The sequence below is a fragment of the Aquarana catesbeiana genome, linkage group LG03 (assembly GCF_042186555.1).
Source record: "Aquarana catesbeiana isolate 2022-GZ linkage group LG03, ASM4218655v1, whole genome shotgun sequence".
NCBI classification, from domain to species: domain Eukaryota; kingdom Metazoa; phylum Chordata; class Amphibia; order Anura; family Ranidae; genus Aquarana; species Aquarana catesbeiana.
The window spans coordinates 549,201,365-549,221,003 of record NC_133326.1 but is presented as its reverse complement, the minus strand read 5'-3'; the positions used below and the strand labels follow the sequence as shown (position 1 = coordinate 549,221,003).

The 19,639-nt window shown below is 41.6% G+C and overlaps 1 protein-coding gene across 5 annotated transcripts in view; it reads right to left on the bottom strand.

The window, feature by feature from the left end:
* CACNA2D4 (calcium voltage-gated channel auxiliary subunit alpha2delta 4) overlaps positions 1 to 19,639 on the bottom strand; it is a 374,858-nt gene that overhangs the window by 234,434 nt on the left and 120,785 nt on the right. For 3 of the 5 annotated variants that reach the window (XM_073621593.1, XM_073621591.1, XM_073621592.1), the window contains 5 exons: positions 17,516 to 17,613; positions 12,706 to 12,799; positions 12,436 to 12,528; positions 7,618 to 7,745; positions 3,607 to 3,681 (listed from right to left, as the gene is read on the bottom strand). In XM_073621593.1, the coding sequence (XP_073477694.1) occupies positions 3,607 to 3,681; positions 7,618 to 7,745; positions 12,436 to 12,528; positions 12,706 to 12,799; positions 17,516 to 17,613 (488 nt within the window). The remainder of the gene's footprint in view (positions 1 to 3,606; positions 3,682 to 7,617; positions 7,746 to 12,435; positions 12,529 to 12,705; positions 12,800 to 17,515; positions 17,614 to 19,639) is intronic. The other 2 variants (XM_073621594.1, XM_073621595.1) reach the window with 1 other exon arrangement.

The window sequence follows — 19,639 nt, the reverse complement described above, 5'->3', positions numbered from 1 at the left end:
GTCTAGCACATAATAGCAAAGTCAATTTTTGTCTTGCTCATGGAATGCCTTCAGAATGTCGGTTCCTCTTGCATTTACCTGGCAGAAGAAAAATACTCAGAAAGGATCGGCAATTCTGTTCAGCTAGTCTTGTGATACAGTAACCCCTGCAAGACCTCCCTTCAGATTACACTATAGTTCTCCAACACAGTCTAGTTCAGGCCCCCCTACCTGTGATTGGACAATGAAGAAGCACTGATCCACTTCTGCAGATATACCTACTGAAGATATCCCTGTGCTCTGCCCTCCTGTAAACATGTTTTTGTGTTGAACTGACAGTACTGTAAAATGCAGTATAAAAGTTTAATAGTACAAAGCACTGAACTTCCCTCTCCTAGCCAGTGTGCTGCTGTACAGGGTTGCAGGAGGTTGACAGAGGACAGATTCAGGTATTTATGCTATCTCTATGCAAAAATAAAGTCAAACTCCAGACAAATAGCTATACGCACAGATGAAAGACATAAAGGGAGCTATGATATCTGTGAAAAGATTTCTATTTGTCTATCCCTGAGATTTACACAGCTCTGCCACACAGCACAGCCTTGTATGGCAGGGAAGAAGATCTGATTTTTCTTTGCTACAGTTCAGTAACACTTACAGGTCTTGTCCCTCCAGAGCCTGTGACTGGACACTAAAAGGAGAAGCAGCAGACCGATAAAATCATCTCTACCCTTTGCAAGTAAATAAGCTTGTATGTATTTCATCTACCTGGAGTCCAGTTTTATGCATTAGCAAATGTGAGATTTCAATTTAAGACTTGTAATTTGGAGAAATATCAGAACACTGGTAGGTGGTTTTGGGAAAATGGACTATGCCAGATTTGGTGATATGGCGGTGGATTACACCGGTTGCCTCAGTGAAGTGATGGATGAAGGATCTCACAGTCCACCCTGCATATACTATATACATATATACCCAGTTGATTGTATGAGCAGGGTATGACAAAAGGCCGATGGTATGCATTGATTGATATCTTGTCATGATGTTTCCTGCCACTGCATCTTGTAAAAAAATGCAAATATAAAGTAATGATTGCTGCACTTGTGCAATTATCGACAGTGCTTACTGCAAAATGAGAATAAAATGGCAGGAAAAATAAGGTATGAGAATTCCACAATGCTCACTGCCCTCAGATGCAATGGAAAAGTGGTAGCCATGCTGTAATAATGCAATCAACAAGGTTAGTCCTACTAGGAGAGCAGAATGGAGACAAGATACCTCAGGTGAGGCCTGGAAGGAGGTCAGAATGGAAACAGAACACCTCTGGTGAGGCCTGCTAGGATGGCATAATGAAGACAGAACACCTTACATGAGTCTTGTGAGAAGGTTAGAAAGTAGGTAGGACACCTCAGGTGAAGCCTACAAGAATGTAAGAAAGAGACAGGACACCACAAGATCTTAATAGAGGATAGAATGGAGACAGGACAACTGAGGGGAGGCCTGGAAGGAAGGCAGAATGGAGATAAAACACCTCAGGTAAGGCCCGATGGGGGAAGGGGAGGGGTGGCAGAATGGAGACAGGAAACCTCAGCTGAAACCTGCAGGGAGGACATGATAGAGACAGGGCACCTCAGGTGAGGCCTTGTAGAAAGACAAAGCAAATGGAAACTACCTTCACTAAAAAAAAGGAAAACAGGTCAAAGATTCTTAAGCTGAGGCTACTAAAACCCATACCAACTCTACTAAATTTGTATTTTTGACTCTACAGGTATAATGGCATTTTCTTGCTATGGGCATTACACGAACAAGCACAAGTGTGTTTAGGAAATATCAGTTTTTTTGCAGAATCCCATTGAGCGGATCAGTAGGTTTTCAGTGTCTAACCGCTCTCGGCAAAGGGATTTTGCTGCTGAGAACAAGTGTTGTCTTTTCACATTGTCCTCCGAACCATCTCCTGCCCCTATAGCTGGTTGTATCATATCTGAACAATCTTTTTCAATTTACCAAAAACTCTATAATGCCTACCTTAAAGATTCATTCAATTTATACCCACCAGGGTAGACCTTCACACTACATAGTTGGTCCGTCCGATATAAAATGTCGGCACTCTTTTCCTACTTCAGAAAGTCCGCAAGTAAGGACACAAGTCACCTCATCTGATCACTGCTCCAGAGAAAAACAGTAATTATCATATCCCTGCATCTACATCTGCAGAGAGGATGCGATTAACATGAAATCGGTGAAAATGCCGCTTTAAACTGTATATTTTTGGTTACATAAACAGAAACGTGGTACCTCTCCTACTGCACGATGGAGCAAAGCGGATTCATGTTTGCAGATGTAATCTTCAAAGGATACGGTAATTACTGCATGTAAAGATTTATCATCACAAGGCAGCCCGACGGCTGTCAAAACGAGCAACATGAAAAAACATGACATCGCAAACTGACTTAAAACACTGGGATTAAAATGGGATTGTGACTGCAGAAAAGGGAGGACAGATGGAGGTAAATACAGACTAGTGTGCCACGGTGGAATTAAATACAACTGAAATTTAACAAAATGAAGCTTCTGATCACTGTAGACTGCCATAGGTACGCAAAGAACCAAAGATGTACCTATGGCAGCGGTTCTATGGCAAGCTGACCTCAGCATGGCTGATTTAGGTTAAGGTTAAGGGCTCAGACCCTGCGCATTCCTCTGCTGTCCTGTCAATTTTTTGCTGAGCACTGACACAGATAATGAAGAACTGAATATGAATCTATTGAAGCAATTTTGTCAAGAGCCACAACTGGCTGCAGCCACTGGCTAGTCCTTGCAGCTAAAAGACTCAGACCCTTAGCCATTCTGTGAAAGTTATGAATGTTCCTTTTGACGGGAACAAATGTATCTGTGTCAAGTGACATTATACAGCACCAATCACATGCTTGTTCACTTGAGAGCAAAGGGCATCTTATCAACTGAAAAAGAAGCAGCCCAATCACCGGTCTGAACTTCCCAAAATTCTTTCCCAGAAAACCTTTTATAATGTTGAGTAGTTTCACAAGCTAAATGATAAAACAAATTTGCAGAATAAATCTATTTAAACTATGTACAGCGAGTAATGAAAAACTGTAAGCCATACAACTACAGGAATTACCATTGGCTATCCTTTTGCTGCTTTTATCATGACGAGTGATATGAAAAGAGCATGACACAGCATAATTGATTTTGGCGAGCTGCAATCTGGGACACAGCTTTCTAATCAAGAACCAATCGGTTCAAATTAAGGTCAGGGAGAGCAGAATGGAACAAAGAGCAAATTTATTTTAATGTCTCTCAGCATGCAACATACATGTGTTACATGAGCCTGTCAAGACAGCCGCCATGATGATGATGACATCACAATGAGGCAACAGCAAGGCTCAGAAGCTCATGTCCTTTAGATGTCATGGCTCTTGATGGCAGAGCTGGTACAGGCCATGCCCCCTCCTTGTGAGTGAAATGCATGGGTGATGAATGGAACAATGTAATAGGTGGGTTCTAGGGTGACGATGGAATGCTAAATCTAAATGATATAAAAAGATGCCACCAAGGGCATTTTGTTTTATGGAACAGCACTCATGCACATAAGTCCTGTTCAGGTACCCTTAGGGATCAGCTCCTCCCAATTACGCGGCTGGATGGCGAGCTCGGCGATGTCATTGTCTCTGGGGTTATGATCTGGAAGAGGGAATTGAGGAGGTTGACAGAGAACAGCAGTGCGACTGATACAGCGACAGCTGCCAGTTTAGTGAAAGAGGAAAAAGTTTTTGCAACATTGGCTAGTAGTAATTAGTCACATTCAACTGAACTTGTTCTGTAATGTTGAAGAAGTTTTAAAACTTATCTAAGCAACTACTTCAGTTCTAATGAGTGTCAGAAACAGGCAGAACTGACACCAATCACCATGGTATTAAGATAGATGTTGATTGTCCAAAAACAGACATTTGTGATACTCCTTGGCCTCTCAGTATTCTGCTGTGACATGTCGAGTCCTCAAGTGAGTAGGGAGATGAACATTTCCCCTCCCATGGTCCCCCCCCCCTTTTTTTTTTGCTCCTTTCCCCTTGACATTTTCTGTTATTGGGGTTATTATATGTTCAATGTTCTATATCATTTTTTCTACAGAACTGTCATATGCATCAGCTCCTGATGAGGTGGTACGTATCCCCTGAAATGCGTAGAGCTTACAAAGATGCATACCCTAATGACTATATCTGTGAGGACATTCATCCTTTGTTAATGTTTTATTTGAATTTGTACATGGAGCAATATCGGCAACGGTACCACATATCTTTCCATGGTTCATGTTTACCCTTAGTTGTATCTGAGTTTATGTAACTACAACCTTTGCTGCAATACCTATATTGGCTACATTATGTCATGTCTATGGTTGTTAAACAAATGACTTTTCTACATCCAGTTCCTTTTTGTGCCTCATCTAAAGTCCCAACCCCCCCCCCCCCCCCATTGTCCAAAAACAGAACTGGAGGCATGAAAGTTGTGGAACCACCCTGTTCTAATTACAAAATCACATCTTTGGTTGTCAGGGAGCCTGCATTTGTGTTAATTCCTCGATTCAAATGTGTGATTGTCTTCAAATCGCCAGGGTAGACATGTTAAAATGCCATTATATGTGGATGAAAGATGGTGTCAAATGTCCCCCAAGCCTGTTCAGTTTGACATAGATGACCTCTTTTACACCTCTTGCAAACCAGTTGTCTTCTTTGTCCAAAATGTGAACCTCAACTGGTTCTAAGAGGTATGAAAGAGGTCATCTATGACAAACTGGAACAAGCATCCCTGGACAGGGGTGGGGGGCCTTCAACACAATCTTCCTTTCACAAATAATGTTGTTTTACCATTTCTACCCCAACAATTTGGCAACAATTCACCCCTTCAGACATGTGACGCTGAGAATTAACACCCTTGCATACTTCCTGACATCATGAATGGGAATATGTAATTTAGAACCAGGTGATTGCACAGCTTTCACACCTCCCTTCCCATTCTTGGACATGAATGTCATGGTGATTGGATTAAGGTGTCAATGCTACCTGTGTGAACATAAATATTGGGGTATATTCCCGACAGTCATTTGAACTGAAGAAGTGTTTTTTTTTCTGCCTTGACATTACAGAACAAGTCCAGTTCATTTTGACTAACTACTGTAATACCATGACCTGCATAAATGAGAATCTTTTTACAGACATATCACAACAATATTGTATTACAATTTAATTAATAGTTAATTCTGCTGTTCAATAGCTGTTCCCCTAAAACCTGTTAGGCCATAAGGCCTTAAAAAACAAAAAGCATAGATGGAATTAATACAAGCAAGGGTCCATTTTACACTTCAGTACTAGATGCACTTTTTCCATAACTAAAACACAAGGAGAGTTTTGTATCACTTGGTGTAAAAGTAAACCTTAACTGAATGACATTTTGTTTTTCCTGTGTCTTTGTTTTTCCATAAAACCCTGTTTTCACCTTTGTTATATCTTCTTTTTTCATCTCATCTTTCATTTTTTTATTTCTTCGCCTCTTTCAGCTACGTCCTGTCTACATGCACCCACTCCAGCATCGAATGCATCTCTTTGCTCTAGACGGTAACCATGCAATGTGTTTTAGGCACTATGGCTTGTAGTCTCCACCAGGGAAACATGTGACAGGGTGACAAAGCAAAATACAATTGGAAGAGAGCTCTGACATCATCACAGAAAGTGTCTGAACAAGGAATCCCCCATGGCTGGAAAGCTGCAGATTTAAAATGATTGCAAATGACTTTTGAAATTACTTTAACATATTAAAAGACCTTTGACATCCTTGTTTAGTGGTAACACACATGTTACTGCAACACACAGCAATGTACATCACACGTTTTGTGGTGCCATTCATTTCAAATGACACCCCATTCCTCTAAGGCGTTACATTGTGCCGCAGCACATGGCAACGCACTATAGTCTGTTGCAGTGCATGACGTTACAAATTTTCCCAATGTGCACATTTTGGGATGTTTTTTTGCGTTGGTAGGCCATTTATTTTCAATAGTCTGCCTTAATGCAATGAATGCAAAAATGTAAATGGTCTCCAGGAATTGGGTTCCCCTCCACCCTCAAGAAAAATAAAACCAAAAATGTAAAAAAAAAAAAAAAAAAAAAATTACCAAAATAAAACACATTAGGCCCAATTCACAAAGCTTTAACAGCAGCCTAATGCACATTTTGTTTTTAAGGCCCATTCGAACTGCCCACACAACAAACTACAGTGGTTTAGTGTACAGGCCGCCCTCTGTTCTGGCCCCAGTGAGCTGGCGAAAGGGGGTGGTGTGATGTGGGTTTCATTGCATCACACAGCTCCCTTTTTTTTGTGTCAACCTAATTTTATTTTAAGTACACAAAGTGACAGCAGTACCTTGACATGCAATCCGTTCTTGTACGCTGTGATAAATTTCAGAATGTCTGCATTTTATCACAGCTCCCTGCACCACACCTCTGGGGTGCCTTGCAGTTCAAACAGGAAACATAGAAAACAACGGTTTTCTGTGTGTCCTAGTGTTGACCTGCATTCATGCAGTGTGGCAAAACGCAGGTCACCACACTAAATGGGAACAGGGCCTTAGAAATGTGACTACAATTTTCAGATTTCATTGGGCTCTACTGAAAATAAATGTCACATTTATGAAAATAAGGATATTTACCTTGGCGTGTTAGCTTTGTGAACCTAGTTTATATAATGCAAACATTTTTATTGCAGAAGTGTAAGTGGACCCAAACAGAAAAAGACACCGGTGTCATTCCAGTTGTGCAGTATATATACATATCTTAGCACTCAGGAGATGGAGGGGCTTGAAGTCCCTCCAGTGATCACTACTCATTCATATTTTAAACAGTTCTTTTCTTCTTCTGAAACAGCTTTACATAAAACATTCAGGGAACTTATTTTTTTTCTAGCCTAATGCCAGTTTCTCCTTAAAGTGAAACTCCAGAAAAACACAGCTACACATGTTATGTCAACTGTTTTCTTGTGATTTATTACAAAGCCATATTACAAAGCCAGGAAGATCACTGAGCTACATTCAGTTGCACTGCTTAATGGTAATAGCCGATGAGGCTGATTAATCGAGGTGACCTAGGAAAAATATTTGCTGAATCAGAAATTTGTGTCACCTTCATAGCTATGCTTCATTACAGAACCTAGGCCATGTACAGTAAACACATATGTATTGACATGTGTAATTAGTCATCTGTCTGAAGTTTCACTTTAAAGAGAATCTAAACCCAAGAAAAAAAGTAATATATTGCAGTTTACCAGTCCTCGGGTTATTGGTTGCATTTGTTTTCCTTTTATACATTTTTTTCCTTATTAACAAACTAATCTCATTCATTGCTACAACATTCAATGCCTTATATAGTCAATGATCAATTATTGCTACCAATCTACAACCAAATAATCACACAAGGATTGTTACACACAGATGACAACATTTTGCCATGTCTAAATCTAGCGAAATAGTTATATATATTTTGTCAGCAATGCCACACATCTGGTGGTTACTGCTATAGTCTGATGAGAATTAGCTGAGCATCTGCATCGTTAAAGGTTTAGAAACATTACCTGGACTGTCGTCAGTGGGCACATGGAAGACAAAGCTCCCCGGAGGATGTTCTGCCGCCCGCCGGTACCACAAGGGAAAGTGATCCATAGTGAATATGCTTTCCTTTTCTTCATACTGCAGAAATTTTCTAAATGGAAAAAACAAAACAGAAAAAACAAATAGAATAAATATGTTGAGTATGTGGGCAAGGCAGCATTGCTATGCAGCACTACTAAGCCAGAAGCAGAGCATAATATGCCATATATTTATGAACTATACATAGAAACTTCGGCATACCCCGATAAGATTTTTTGCATTTAGCTAACCACACTGATATAGGTCTTATATCTAAGGAAAAAAGTGTACGAAAAAGTCAAAACTTTCTGTTGCATTTTGAATAAAGTAGGAAAAGGTTAAAATGCTAAGTTTCTGTATTTTTTTTTTTTTGGGTTGCCGCCTCTATTTTTTTAGAGAGAAGTCACTTTGCTTCCCATCTTGTACACAAGAAGCCAGAGAGCCAATCAGCTTCCAGACTACATATTTCTTTCAGTACAAGTTTCTATAACATAAAAGGAAACAGTTTTGGACTTTTTTTTTCACAATAATGGAAAATTTTATTTTTGAGCAATTAAGTTTTAAGGTCTGACCGTTTAGGGGAATTAAATATGTTTCTAATATAATAAAAATGTTTATTTCTAATCAATCTATAAAAAAAATATAAAACTTTATATATACCCTTTAGTTTATGTTCTAATCACGATCCAAAAGAACAGAGATCATATTGTAAAATTAAATAGTGTCATTAGACAAATCTGTAATACCCATTAGGCCTCATACACAATGGACATTTCTAACACTGCTGTTAGGAGTGTCTGCCGTTTTTTTTTCTGCCTCAAAAACACCCCTGTATGTTAGCCTTTATGTCCATGCACACACACTGTAGGCGTTTAGAAGAGTTTAGAGGCAGAAAAAAACCCCACTGCCAGCGTGTCCAAAAGCAGCAGCATTTTAGCAGAAAAAATGCTTGACGCGGTATGTGTGCGCCTCAATGTAAACGTTAGGCGTGTTTAGCGTTTGAGTGTAAATTCACTTCAATGACCAGAATAACTGATTATTCATCCCAATGAAATTAACGTCCAAGCACTTGACAAACCTAAACGTGTTACATGCGTTTACAAGGGTCAAGCTTTTTTTCTGCCACAAACGGTGCTGCCAGGAGGAAGGGCGCCTAGGAGAGATGCACAAATGTCCAGTGTGCATGAGGTCTTATTGTCCCTCAAAAATACAGGAGCGGTTAGCAACTGTGCCACGGTGCCATACACGAATAGTTTGCATGTCTATGCAAATCTAAGATGAGGAACATCTGTCTACTAGGTATGCAAATCCCTGGTGTATTTGTATAGTTATCTTCTACTGTAGTTTCAATTTTAACCACAAGATGGCAACATTGTCATTATAGGCATATTTTCACAGCTGTGTCATGCTGTTATAATAGTTTACAATTTAACCAAGCACTAGCATATTCTGTAGTGCCGTATTCAGAATGCTGCATGCTCCGACTGTTTCTGAGAGCTGTATATAGCCTAAAGCCCCTACTAACCCTTATGCCATATAAGCCCATTCCTACAAAAAAAATGAATGATTTTTCATCTTCACAAAATTAGCTGCTGAGATTAGCATACTGTATGTATAACCAATTCACATATCTAGATACAGTGCACTATCCAGCTCTTTAAGAACATAACCAACCTTCCTCCACCCCTAAATGCGAACCCTCCCCCCCACACACACACTCACACCCCTATACATCATTTCGTACAGAGATTTAGAACAAGCATTTTCAGTAAATGCAGCCATCATATTTCTTTCAGTATCCGTCTCAGTTTACTCAAACGGTGTTGAGGCAAAATATAAATAAAGTTTCACTTGTGTAAGAAAAATGCAGAGTAATGGTTCTATCATTTATATATACAGTTAGGTCCATATGCTCATAAGTTTACATACCCTGGCAGAATTTATGATTTCTTGGCCATTTTTCAGAGAATATAATGATAACACAAAAACTTTCCTTTCACTCATAGTTAGTGTTTGGCGGAAGCCATCTATTATCAATCAACTGTGTTTACTCTTTTTAAATCATAATCACAACAGAAACTACCCAAATGACCCTGATCAAAAGTTTACATACCAATTTTTTGAGGGGACAGCAAATTTACACTGTTATACAAGCTGTACACTCACTACTTTACATTGTAGCAAAGTGTAATTTCATCAGTGTTGTCACATGAAAAGATATAATAAAATATTTACAAAAATGTGAGGGGTGTACTCACTTTTGTGAGATATTGTGTGTGTGTGTGTGTATATATATATATATATATATATATATATATATATATATATATATATATATATATACAGTGGGGATGGAAAGTATTCAGACCCCTTTAAATTTTTCACTCTTTGTTATATTGCTAAAATCATTTAAGTTAATTTTTTTTCCTCGTTGATGTACACACAGCACCCCATATTGACAGAAAAACACAGAATTGTTGAAATTTTTGCAGATTTATTAAAAAAGAAAAACTGAAATATCACATGGTCCTAAGTATTCAGACCCTTTGCTTAGTATTTAGTAGAAGCACCCTTTTGATCTAATACAGCCATGAGTCTTTTTGGGAAAGATGCAACAAGTTTTTCACACCTGGATTTGGGGATCCTCTGCCATTCTTCCTTGCAGTTCCTCTCCAGTTCTGTCAGGTTGGATGGTAAACGTTGGTGGACAGCCATTTTTAGGTCTCTCCAGAGATGCTCAATTGGGTTTAAGTCAGGGCTCTGGCTGGGCCATTCAAGAACAGTCACGGAGTTGTTGTGAAGCCACTCCTTCGTTATTTTAGCTGTGTGTTTAGAGTCATTGTCTTGTTGGAAGGTAAACCTTCGGCCCAGTCTGAGGTCCTGAGCACTCTGGAGAAGGTTTTCATCCAGGATATCCCTGTACTTGGCCACATTTATCTTTCCCTCGATTGCAACCAGTCGTCCTGTCCCTGCAGCTGAATAACACCCCCACAGCATGATGCTGCCACCACCATGCTTCACTGTTGGGACTGTATTGGACAGGTGATGAGCAGTGCCTGGTTTTGTCCACACATACCACTTAGAATTAAGGCCAAAAAGTTCTATCTTGGTCTCATCAGACCAAAGAATCTTATTTCTCACCATCTTGGAGTCCTTCAGGTGTTTTTTAGCAAACTCCATGCAGGCTTTCATGTGTCTTGCACTGTGGAGAGGCTTCCATCGGGCCACTCTGCCATAAAGCCCCGACTGGTGGAGGGCTGCAGTGATGGTTGACTTTCTACAACTTTCTCCCATCTCTCGACTGCATCTCTGGAGCTCAGCCACAGTGATCTTCGGGTTCTTCTTTACCTCTCTCACCAAGGCTCTTCTCCCCCGATCAGCTCAGTTTGGTCGGACGGCCAGCTCTAGGAAGGGTTCTAGTCATCCCAAACATCTTCCATTTAAGGATTATGGAGGCCACTGTGCTCTTAGGAACCTTAAATGCAGCAGAAATTTTTTTGTAACCTTGACCAGATCTGTGCCTTGCCACAATTCTGTCTCTGAGCTCTTCAGGCAGTTCCTTTGACCTCATGATTCTCATTTGCTCTGACATGCACTGTGAGCTGTAAGGTCTTATATAGACAGGTGTGTGGCTTTCCTAATCAAGTCCAATCAGTATAATCAAACACAGCTGGACTCAAATGAAGGTGTAGAACCATCTCAAGGATGATCAGAAGAAATGGACAGCACCTGAGTTAAATATATAAGCGTCACAGCAAAGGGACTGAATACTTGTGATATGTGGACCATGTGATATTTCAGTTTTTCTTTTTTAATAAATTTGCAAAAATGTCAACAATTCTGTGTTTTTCTGTCAATATGGGGTGCTGTGTGTACATTGATGAGGAAAAAAATTAACTTAAATGATTTTAGCAAATGGCTGCAATATAACAATAAGTGAAAAATTTAAGGGGGTCTGAATACTTTCCGTCCCCACTGTGTGTATATATATATATATATATATATATATATATATATATAAAACGAGCAGGGCCCTCTGATTCCTCCTGTATTGAATTGTATTGTACTTGTACTGTCCTCCCTAATGTTGTAAAGCGCTGCGTAAACTGTTAGCGCTATATAAATCCTGTATAATAATAATAATAATAATATATCTTTAGAAATTTGAATTATATATATAATTTTTATTCTAAAATTATTTTTATTCTAAAATAAACAAAGAAACAATATGCGTATAAAGTGCAATTTTATAATTTCATATCCTATAGTAAAGAATCTCAATGATGGTTAAAGAACTTGTTAGATTCTGCATACTAAGTGAATGGAGGACAGCTAGGGTAATGGAAGTCAGCTAAGGCAAGGTGGAAAACCTTTGTTCCCGTGAACTTATAAGCAGTCCAAAGAACCCTTCTACCAGTTCAAGTAATGGAACTTGGAAGAACACTCTCTCCGAGTTGTAAGATATGGTCTTGACTTTATAGGAAATTAGGAGACAAAGATATGATCATTAACATCTTGACCAATTCAGCTAGTGCTATTTGCGGTTCTCCTGGAAAAGTGACCTTCTGTGTCCTTTACTGATCTAAACCGGGGTCTCAAACTGGCAGCCCTCCAGCTGTTGTGAAACTACAAGTCCCATCATGCCTCTGACTGTGGGAGTCATGCTTGTAACTGTCAGCCTTGCAATGCCTCATGGGACTTGTTTCACAACAGCTGAAGGGCCGCCTGTTTGAGACCCCTGCTCTAAGCAATACACAACTCACTTGTTTGACATCTGTTCTGCTCCCACAAACAAATTTTTCCGAATAAGGCCAGCACGGGTACCCAGAAAGGCCACCTCGATTCCATTCTCTTCTCTGCAGCAAAAAAAAAATACAAAAGTTATCTGGGAATAAAAGAAAAGTGAAATAGCTTGAACAGTAAAGCAGGTGCAAATCAACAGAGATGTTTGGCTGAAACAGCAATACTTTCCGCAGCAGCTTGTTGAGAAGGAGGTGCAGATTTGCATCTGTGAAATAATTTTTATAACTCACTTGGACAGATTAAGCGCCACCTGCGTCCAGTAGGCTTCTAGTGGTGCAGTGACCACGGCATCAAACAAAACTTCTTTTACCAGCTCCTCATCACCTGCAAGGGAAGAATAATGAGCACCATAAGAGCAGAGACCCCTTTCCTTTTCATTTAGGATTAAAATTTAAAGCTGAACTTACCTTTAGTCTTGCACAGTTATACAGGCCCCTCTTCTGCATTGAAATAGCTTTCTCTAATTTCACTGCACACTTTGAGCTTCTCATAATGTACATTAGAAGCTGCAGCAAGTCACATAGAGCCTGCCTCATTTCCTGGCTGGGGGATATCCAGCATCATCCAGTGCTTTCATCCCAAGTCTGACTGTCAGTTCTTTCTATTAAAGAAGCTCAGAAAAAAAATGAATAATACTATAAACATACCATCATAATTAACATATCAAATGAATACTGTGAAAGCAAAGTGTGCATCAGTAAGGCTCGGTTCACACTAGGACGACTTGTCAGGCGACCTAGGTCGCCTGACAAGTAGCGTCCCGTTCAGTACAATGGAACCGTTCTAATCGGAGCGACGCAAGTCGCTCCGACTTAGAAAAAGGTTCCTGTACGACTTTGGGGGCGACTTGGGGCGACTTGCATAGACTTCTATACAGAAGTCGTTTTGCAAGTCGCCCGGGCAGTCGTGTGCAGGTCGCCTCGGTGAGGCGACCTGCAAGTCGTGCCGCCTCTGGTGTGAACCGAGGCTTAAACAGCCATCAAATAAATAGTGCTCTCAGCAGACTAATCATACACCTGATTGTAAACCAGGTCACCACAGGTGTGTGGAATGCTCTGGACTGCTAGAACATCATGTGCATTAGAACACAATATCACAAACAATTTAAAAAGTGCTATGTGCATAATGAACAAGCAAACAAATGCATATAGAAATATGTGTCCATATACTGAGTGAAGTATTTGTATCTTTTTCACACCATCACCAATAACGATAGTTGATTTTGGTAAGTGCAACACCTGGTGGATATAGGTAAGTCTCCTACTTACCAGACCACCATGACCTCTTTAATTAAAAAGAAAGGTCAGGTGGGACTTTGTTAGGACCACGATCTTTGGTCTTAACTAGTTGGAGGTGGGTGATCCCGGAATGGCTCCGCCAGAGTGGATATCAGGAAAAAAATGAAAAGAACAATACCATTGCGTAATTCCGTTTTATTATAAGATATTTAAAAACAATGGGCCAAGTGGCCGCTTACTTTGTAAGTGCCTTTCCTCGGCACTGGAGGTGACAGGCTCTGCAATGTTAGGTGGAGTGTGGACAGCCGTATTGCTTGCTTCCGCTTGTTGCGAGCGGCGTGCGTTCCACCACTTAGTCAGTCAAAACCGGAAGTGGCCGGAAGGTATGCGTGACCAGATATGCCTCGACGTACGTTTTGTCGTGTGACGTCGTCAGGAAGCTGCCACTTGGCCCATTGTTTTTAATTTTTTTTTAATAAAAGGGAATTACGCAATGGTATTGTTCTTTTCATTGTTTTCCTGATCTTTCTTTTTAATTAAAGAGGTCATGGCGGTCTGGTAAGTAGGAGACTTACCTATATCCACCGGGTGTTGCACTTACCAAAATCAACTATGGTTATTTGGTGATGGCGTGAAAAAGATACAAATACTTCACTCAATATATGGACACATATTTCTATATATTTCTATATGCATTTGTTTGCTTGTTCATTATGCACATAGCACTTTTTAAATTGTTTGTGATTTTGTGTTCTAATGCACACGATGTTCTAGCAGTCCAGAGCATTCCACACACCTGTGGTGACCTGGTTTGATTGGTTTACAATCAGGTGTATGATTAGTCTGCTGAGAGCACTATTTATTTGCTGGCTCTTTTACTGATGCACACTTTGTTCTCACAGTATTCATTTGATATGTTAATTATGATGGTATGTTTATAGTATTATTCACTTATACTATGCGGTATAGAGCACATGCACTTTATGGTTACACTTATATCTCTAGCGCCCCCTTATCATTTTACACGCCCATTAGTTCAAAGTTAGCTTATTAAGCACTTTGAGGGGAGCAGCTCATATACACTTTTTTACCTACTTTTTACCTACCGCTGAGTTCTTTTTTCTTTAGTTGTCAGAAAAAAATTACCCAAGTCTGCCTGCATACAAATACAGTATATCCTTAGAAATGCACACTCCTTCAAACTGACACCCACCCAACAAGGTATTTTAATATTTAAATAACCGTTTCCAAGAGCCAGCCAACTGCCTACATCTGGGCTGAGAGCTCTTAAAAGGAGTACTGAGGCAGGGTACCTCAACCATGATTTGCCTACATTGCACAAATAAGCACATATACCCAGTGATGACATCACTGGGTCTAAAATATGTAATTGCAACAGAAAGGTTTTATTTTAAAAATTATTGACATATGGGGAGCAAGGGAAAATTAAACTTACTCAGTTTAAACACTAAGAACCTGTGAAGTTTAAGGATTTGAACACCTGTCAGTTTTTATTGCTGTCTGTGTCCCTGTAAGGGAAAGTCGCCCTCTCTATTTGTTCTGTTTACCATTATCACTGAAAGTGAAAGTAAATGAAAATCCCAAATTTTGGGTTGTCCTCAGAAGTAAGTAAGAGGAAATCTTCCAATGGGGACACAAATTCTGGTGTCAATGGGGTCCCCAAGGCATTCCCTTAATTTGCAGAAATTTCCTCTCACTTCCTGTTTGGCTGTGGGACAGTAAGTGAAATCTCTGCAATGGGACACAGATGGCTAAAAAAAAAATAATCTGACAGGGGTTATAACCCTCCCTTACTCTATCCAAAAAAAAGGTAACATGTGTGGAAAAGCCCTGGTTTAGCAATCCCCTAAACCCTACACCCTTGTACATAGTGAACTCCTGGACCCTACACTCTATACATAGTACACCCCTAAAACCTGCGCTTTCTACACAGCACACACCTGAACCCTGCACTCTGTACATAGCACACCCCTAAACCCTGCACTCTGTACATAGCACACCCCTAAACTCTGCACTTTGAACATAGCACACCCCTAAACCCTGCACTCTATACATAGCACACCCCTAAACCCTGCACTCTGTAAAGTAGTACACTCCTGTAATCTGCACTCTGTGTATGGAACACGTATGAAACCTGCACTCTATACATAGTGTATCACTGAACTCTGCACATAACATACTCCTGGTATTTAATGCCCCTTTAAGAAAGCCCCACTGTTAGTTCAATTTGGCCACACCCACCATTCAATGCTGTTCGTTGGGGGCAGGGTGGCGTGGTTGGGTTCCTGCATGTATTAAAGAAAAAAAGAACTGCATGTAACTAAATGGATCTGAGACTGAGGCACCACACTCAGATATAATCCTCTGGATAAAATTCCATTGCAATATAATGAGTCAAAGAGCTAATGTGTTTCAGGGGGAAGAGACCACTCTCTTTATCAGGGCTAGAACCCCTTCATAATTCTTTTATCTGATTTGATAATGGGATAAATTTATATCTGGACAGTTAATTCTCAGTATGGCTCCTCGATCTCGGATCAGTCCAGATATCTTGTCCAATACCACTACAACTCTTACACCAATAAGACAACCCTTGGATTCCAGTGCTACTGTAGCACCCTCTAGTTAGGTAGGTGCTAGAGTGAGGATTTTTCTGGAGAGTAGAAAAATTTAGGCAGACCTAGCTAGTGGCTAGGCCTGTTTGTTTTAATTCTGGGCTGAGAGTGGCTCAGGGCAGGGCTGGGTGACTCCCCGGTAGCATCACTGTCACCTCCCTCTTTCTAGAAGGTGCTAGAAGGAAAGGAGTAGAGGAGAGGTGGCGTATCTTGAGGAGCCTTGACCAATCTCCAACTTGGATTGGCAGGGGGCAGGCCTCCTAAAATACCTAGGGTCAGCCCAGCTGGGGAGGAGTTGTTGGGTGGAAGAGCTGGAGTGAGAGAGTGTGGAGGCTGTCAAGGTCCAGGGAGAGCTCCCCAGTCTGGGGGGTGACCCTGGGCTGGGGGGAGGGTGCATCCAGGAGTGAAGAGATCCTGGAAGGAGAGGCACATGAGAGAGGAAAGAGAGGACAGCGGGAGAGAACACTGCTAAGAGACTACAGGAAGGACAACTGGTCACAGCTAGGAGGGCTGGTGAGTGAAGCACAGTCGGGAGGACCAGGGAGGCACGCCTGAGAGAGCTGGGAGATTGCAGTTTGAGATGGGTGCAGAACCAGAAGAGAGGACTCTGGGAAGGGCAGTGTAAAGAGGTCATTGCAGCCATTCCCAAGCAAGTTGCGCTGAATATTCCTGGGTAAGAATGAGCTCCGGTGTGTTTGCATGCTGCACGTGCCGAGCCCGCCAGGAAGTCGGCAATGCGCTGCTCTAATCACAGGCGGTGAGGTATTTCCAGATCTCTGCAGCAGCACATCGGGAAATGTCAAACTGCTTGTGATTAGCGCTGCGCAGTGCCGAGTTCCTGGCAGGCTCCGCACGTGCAGCATGCGAACACAGAGCTCATCCTTATTCCTGGGCATCCCATAATTCCCCATTCCCATCCAAGTTCTATACCCTCAATAAAAAACAAAAACAAAGCTTATGGACTGTTCCATGTCTCTGAGTGACAGAGATGGATGTCTGGCTGGGCAGGGTGACAGGTGAACCACTATATTCAGCAACCCCTACGGGGGCATGGCTACACTACTATTCCATTTCTCCCAGGTCATTGTCCCATGTAAAACGTCCCAATAAGGTTGCATATTATTGTTCTAGTGATGTCAGTAGGGGGACAGAAAGGTGTCACTCACACTCCAGGTCCAGATCCTCCCCCATCAGGAAGCGGGTAACAGCTTGTAGCTGGTTCAGTTTCCGGTGATCCGGGTCAATGTCCGTAATACAGTAAATCCTAGGGAAGAAGATGCAGCCACATGACACATTAACTACTGTTGCTGGCAGCACAATATCAACTTGTTCATATTGATAACAAAGCTTGTGATCAGCATTACAAAAACGAAGTAGACAATGAGTGAGAATTTGAAATAATATAGAATAAAACAAAAAAGGGCAGCCGTTAGAATGTTGGTTCTTAGCTTCTAAGGCCTTGTTCATGCGGGTGTACTTAAAGTGGTTCTAAAGCCATAAAAAATTCTACTTATTGCATTCCCTGCATTAAAGGTAAAACATGTTTAGGTGTTTGTATTGTTCCCCTTCCCTCATACTTACCAGAGCCTTCACTCGACCCAGCGCTGTGTCTGTCTGTAGCGGCCCTGTCTTCTCTCCCTGCTCTCACAGGCTTTGCTAAGGCAGCAGATGCCATTGGCTTCTGCGGTTGTCAGTCAAATCCTGTCAAACCAGGAGTCGGGAGCGAGCCCACAGGTCTTACCCCATAGTAAGCCACTTCCTATTGGTACCCCTGAGAGGAGGAGGAACCAGCAGGCAGGGGACCCGAGAAGAGGAGGTTCGGGTCTTCTCTGCAAAACCATTGCAAAGAGGTAAGTATGGCAGGTTTGTTATTTTTAAAAAAACGCTCACATGCCTGACATATGCATCCCTGACTGGGCAATGTTTCTGTACTGAGAGTGTTCTCATTGTGCGCTTCCAGCAAAGGTCCTGAGCTGTTGGTCCGGATTAACGATCGGTAGTCAACAGGACGACAGCCAATCACAATAGCCACATGATCACATATCCTTCCTGCTCCCAAGAGAACTTTTTAAAGGGATGCCAGGGCTGGGTCATCCGCAAACCACCCCCCCCTCTTCTCCTGTTTGCAGGGATCTCCTTTAACTAGGCATCTCCTAAGGAGACACCCATGTGCATGCTTTCGGCTGGGGCTGTGCATGTCTGGGAATGGCATGGAAGACCAGGCAGCTGTGACAAGTAGGGATGAGCCGAACACCTCCCTGTTCGGTTCGCACCAGAACATGCAAACAGGAAAAAAGTTAGTTCAAACACGCGAACACCGTTAAAGTCTATGGGACACGAACATGAATAATCAAAAATGCAAATTTTAAAGGCTTATATGCAAGTTATTGTCATAAAAAGTGTTTGGGGACCCGGGTCCTGCCCCAGGGGACATGGATCAATGCAAAAAAAAGTTTTAAAAAAGTTTTAAAAACCGCCGTTTCTTCGGGAACAGTGATTTTAATAATGCTTAAAGTCAAACAATAAAAGTGTAATATCCCTTTAAATTTCGTACCTGGGGGATGTCTATAGTATGCCTGTAAAGGGGCGCATGTTTCCCGTGTTTAGAACAGTCTGACAGCAAAATGACATTTCAAAGGAAAAAAAGTCATTTAAAACTACTCGCGGCTATTGCATTGCCGGTCCGACAATACACATAGAAGTTCATTGATAAAAACGGCATGGGAATTCCCCACAGGGGAACCCCGAACCAAAATTAAAAAAAAAAAATGACGTGGGGGGGTCCCCCTAAATTCCATACCAGGCCCTTCAGGTCTGGTATGGATATTAAGGGGAACCCCGGGCAAAATTGAAAAAAAAAAAATGACGTGGGGGTCCCCCTAAATTCCATACCAGACCCTTATCTGAGCACGCAACCTGGCAGGACGCAGGAAAAGAGGGGGGGACGAGAGAGCGCCCCCCCCTCCTGAACTGTACCAGGCCACATGCCCTCAACATTGGGAGGGTGCTTTGGGGTAGCCCCCCAAAACATTTTGTCCCCATGTTGATGAGGACAAGGGCCTCATCCCCACAACCCTGGCCGCGGGTTGTGGGGGTCTGCGGGCAGGGGGCTTATCGGAATCTGGAAGCCTCCTTTAACAAGGGGACCCCCAGATCCCGCCCCCCCCCCCGTGTGAAATGGTAAGCCTACCATTTCACTAAAAAACTGTCAAAAATGTTAAAAATGACAAGAGACAGTTTTTGACAATTCCTTTATTTAAATGCTTCTTTTCTTCTATCTTCCTCCATCT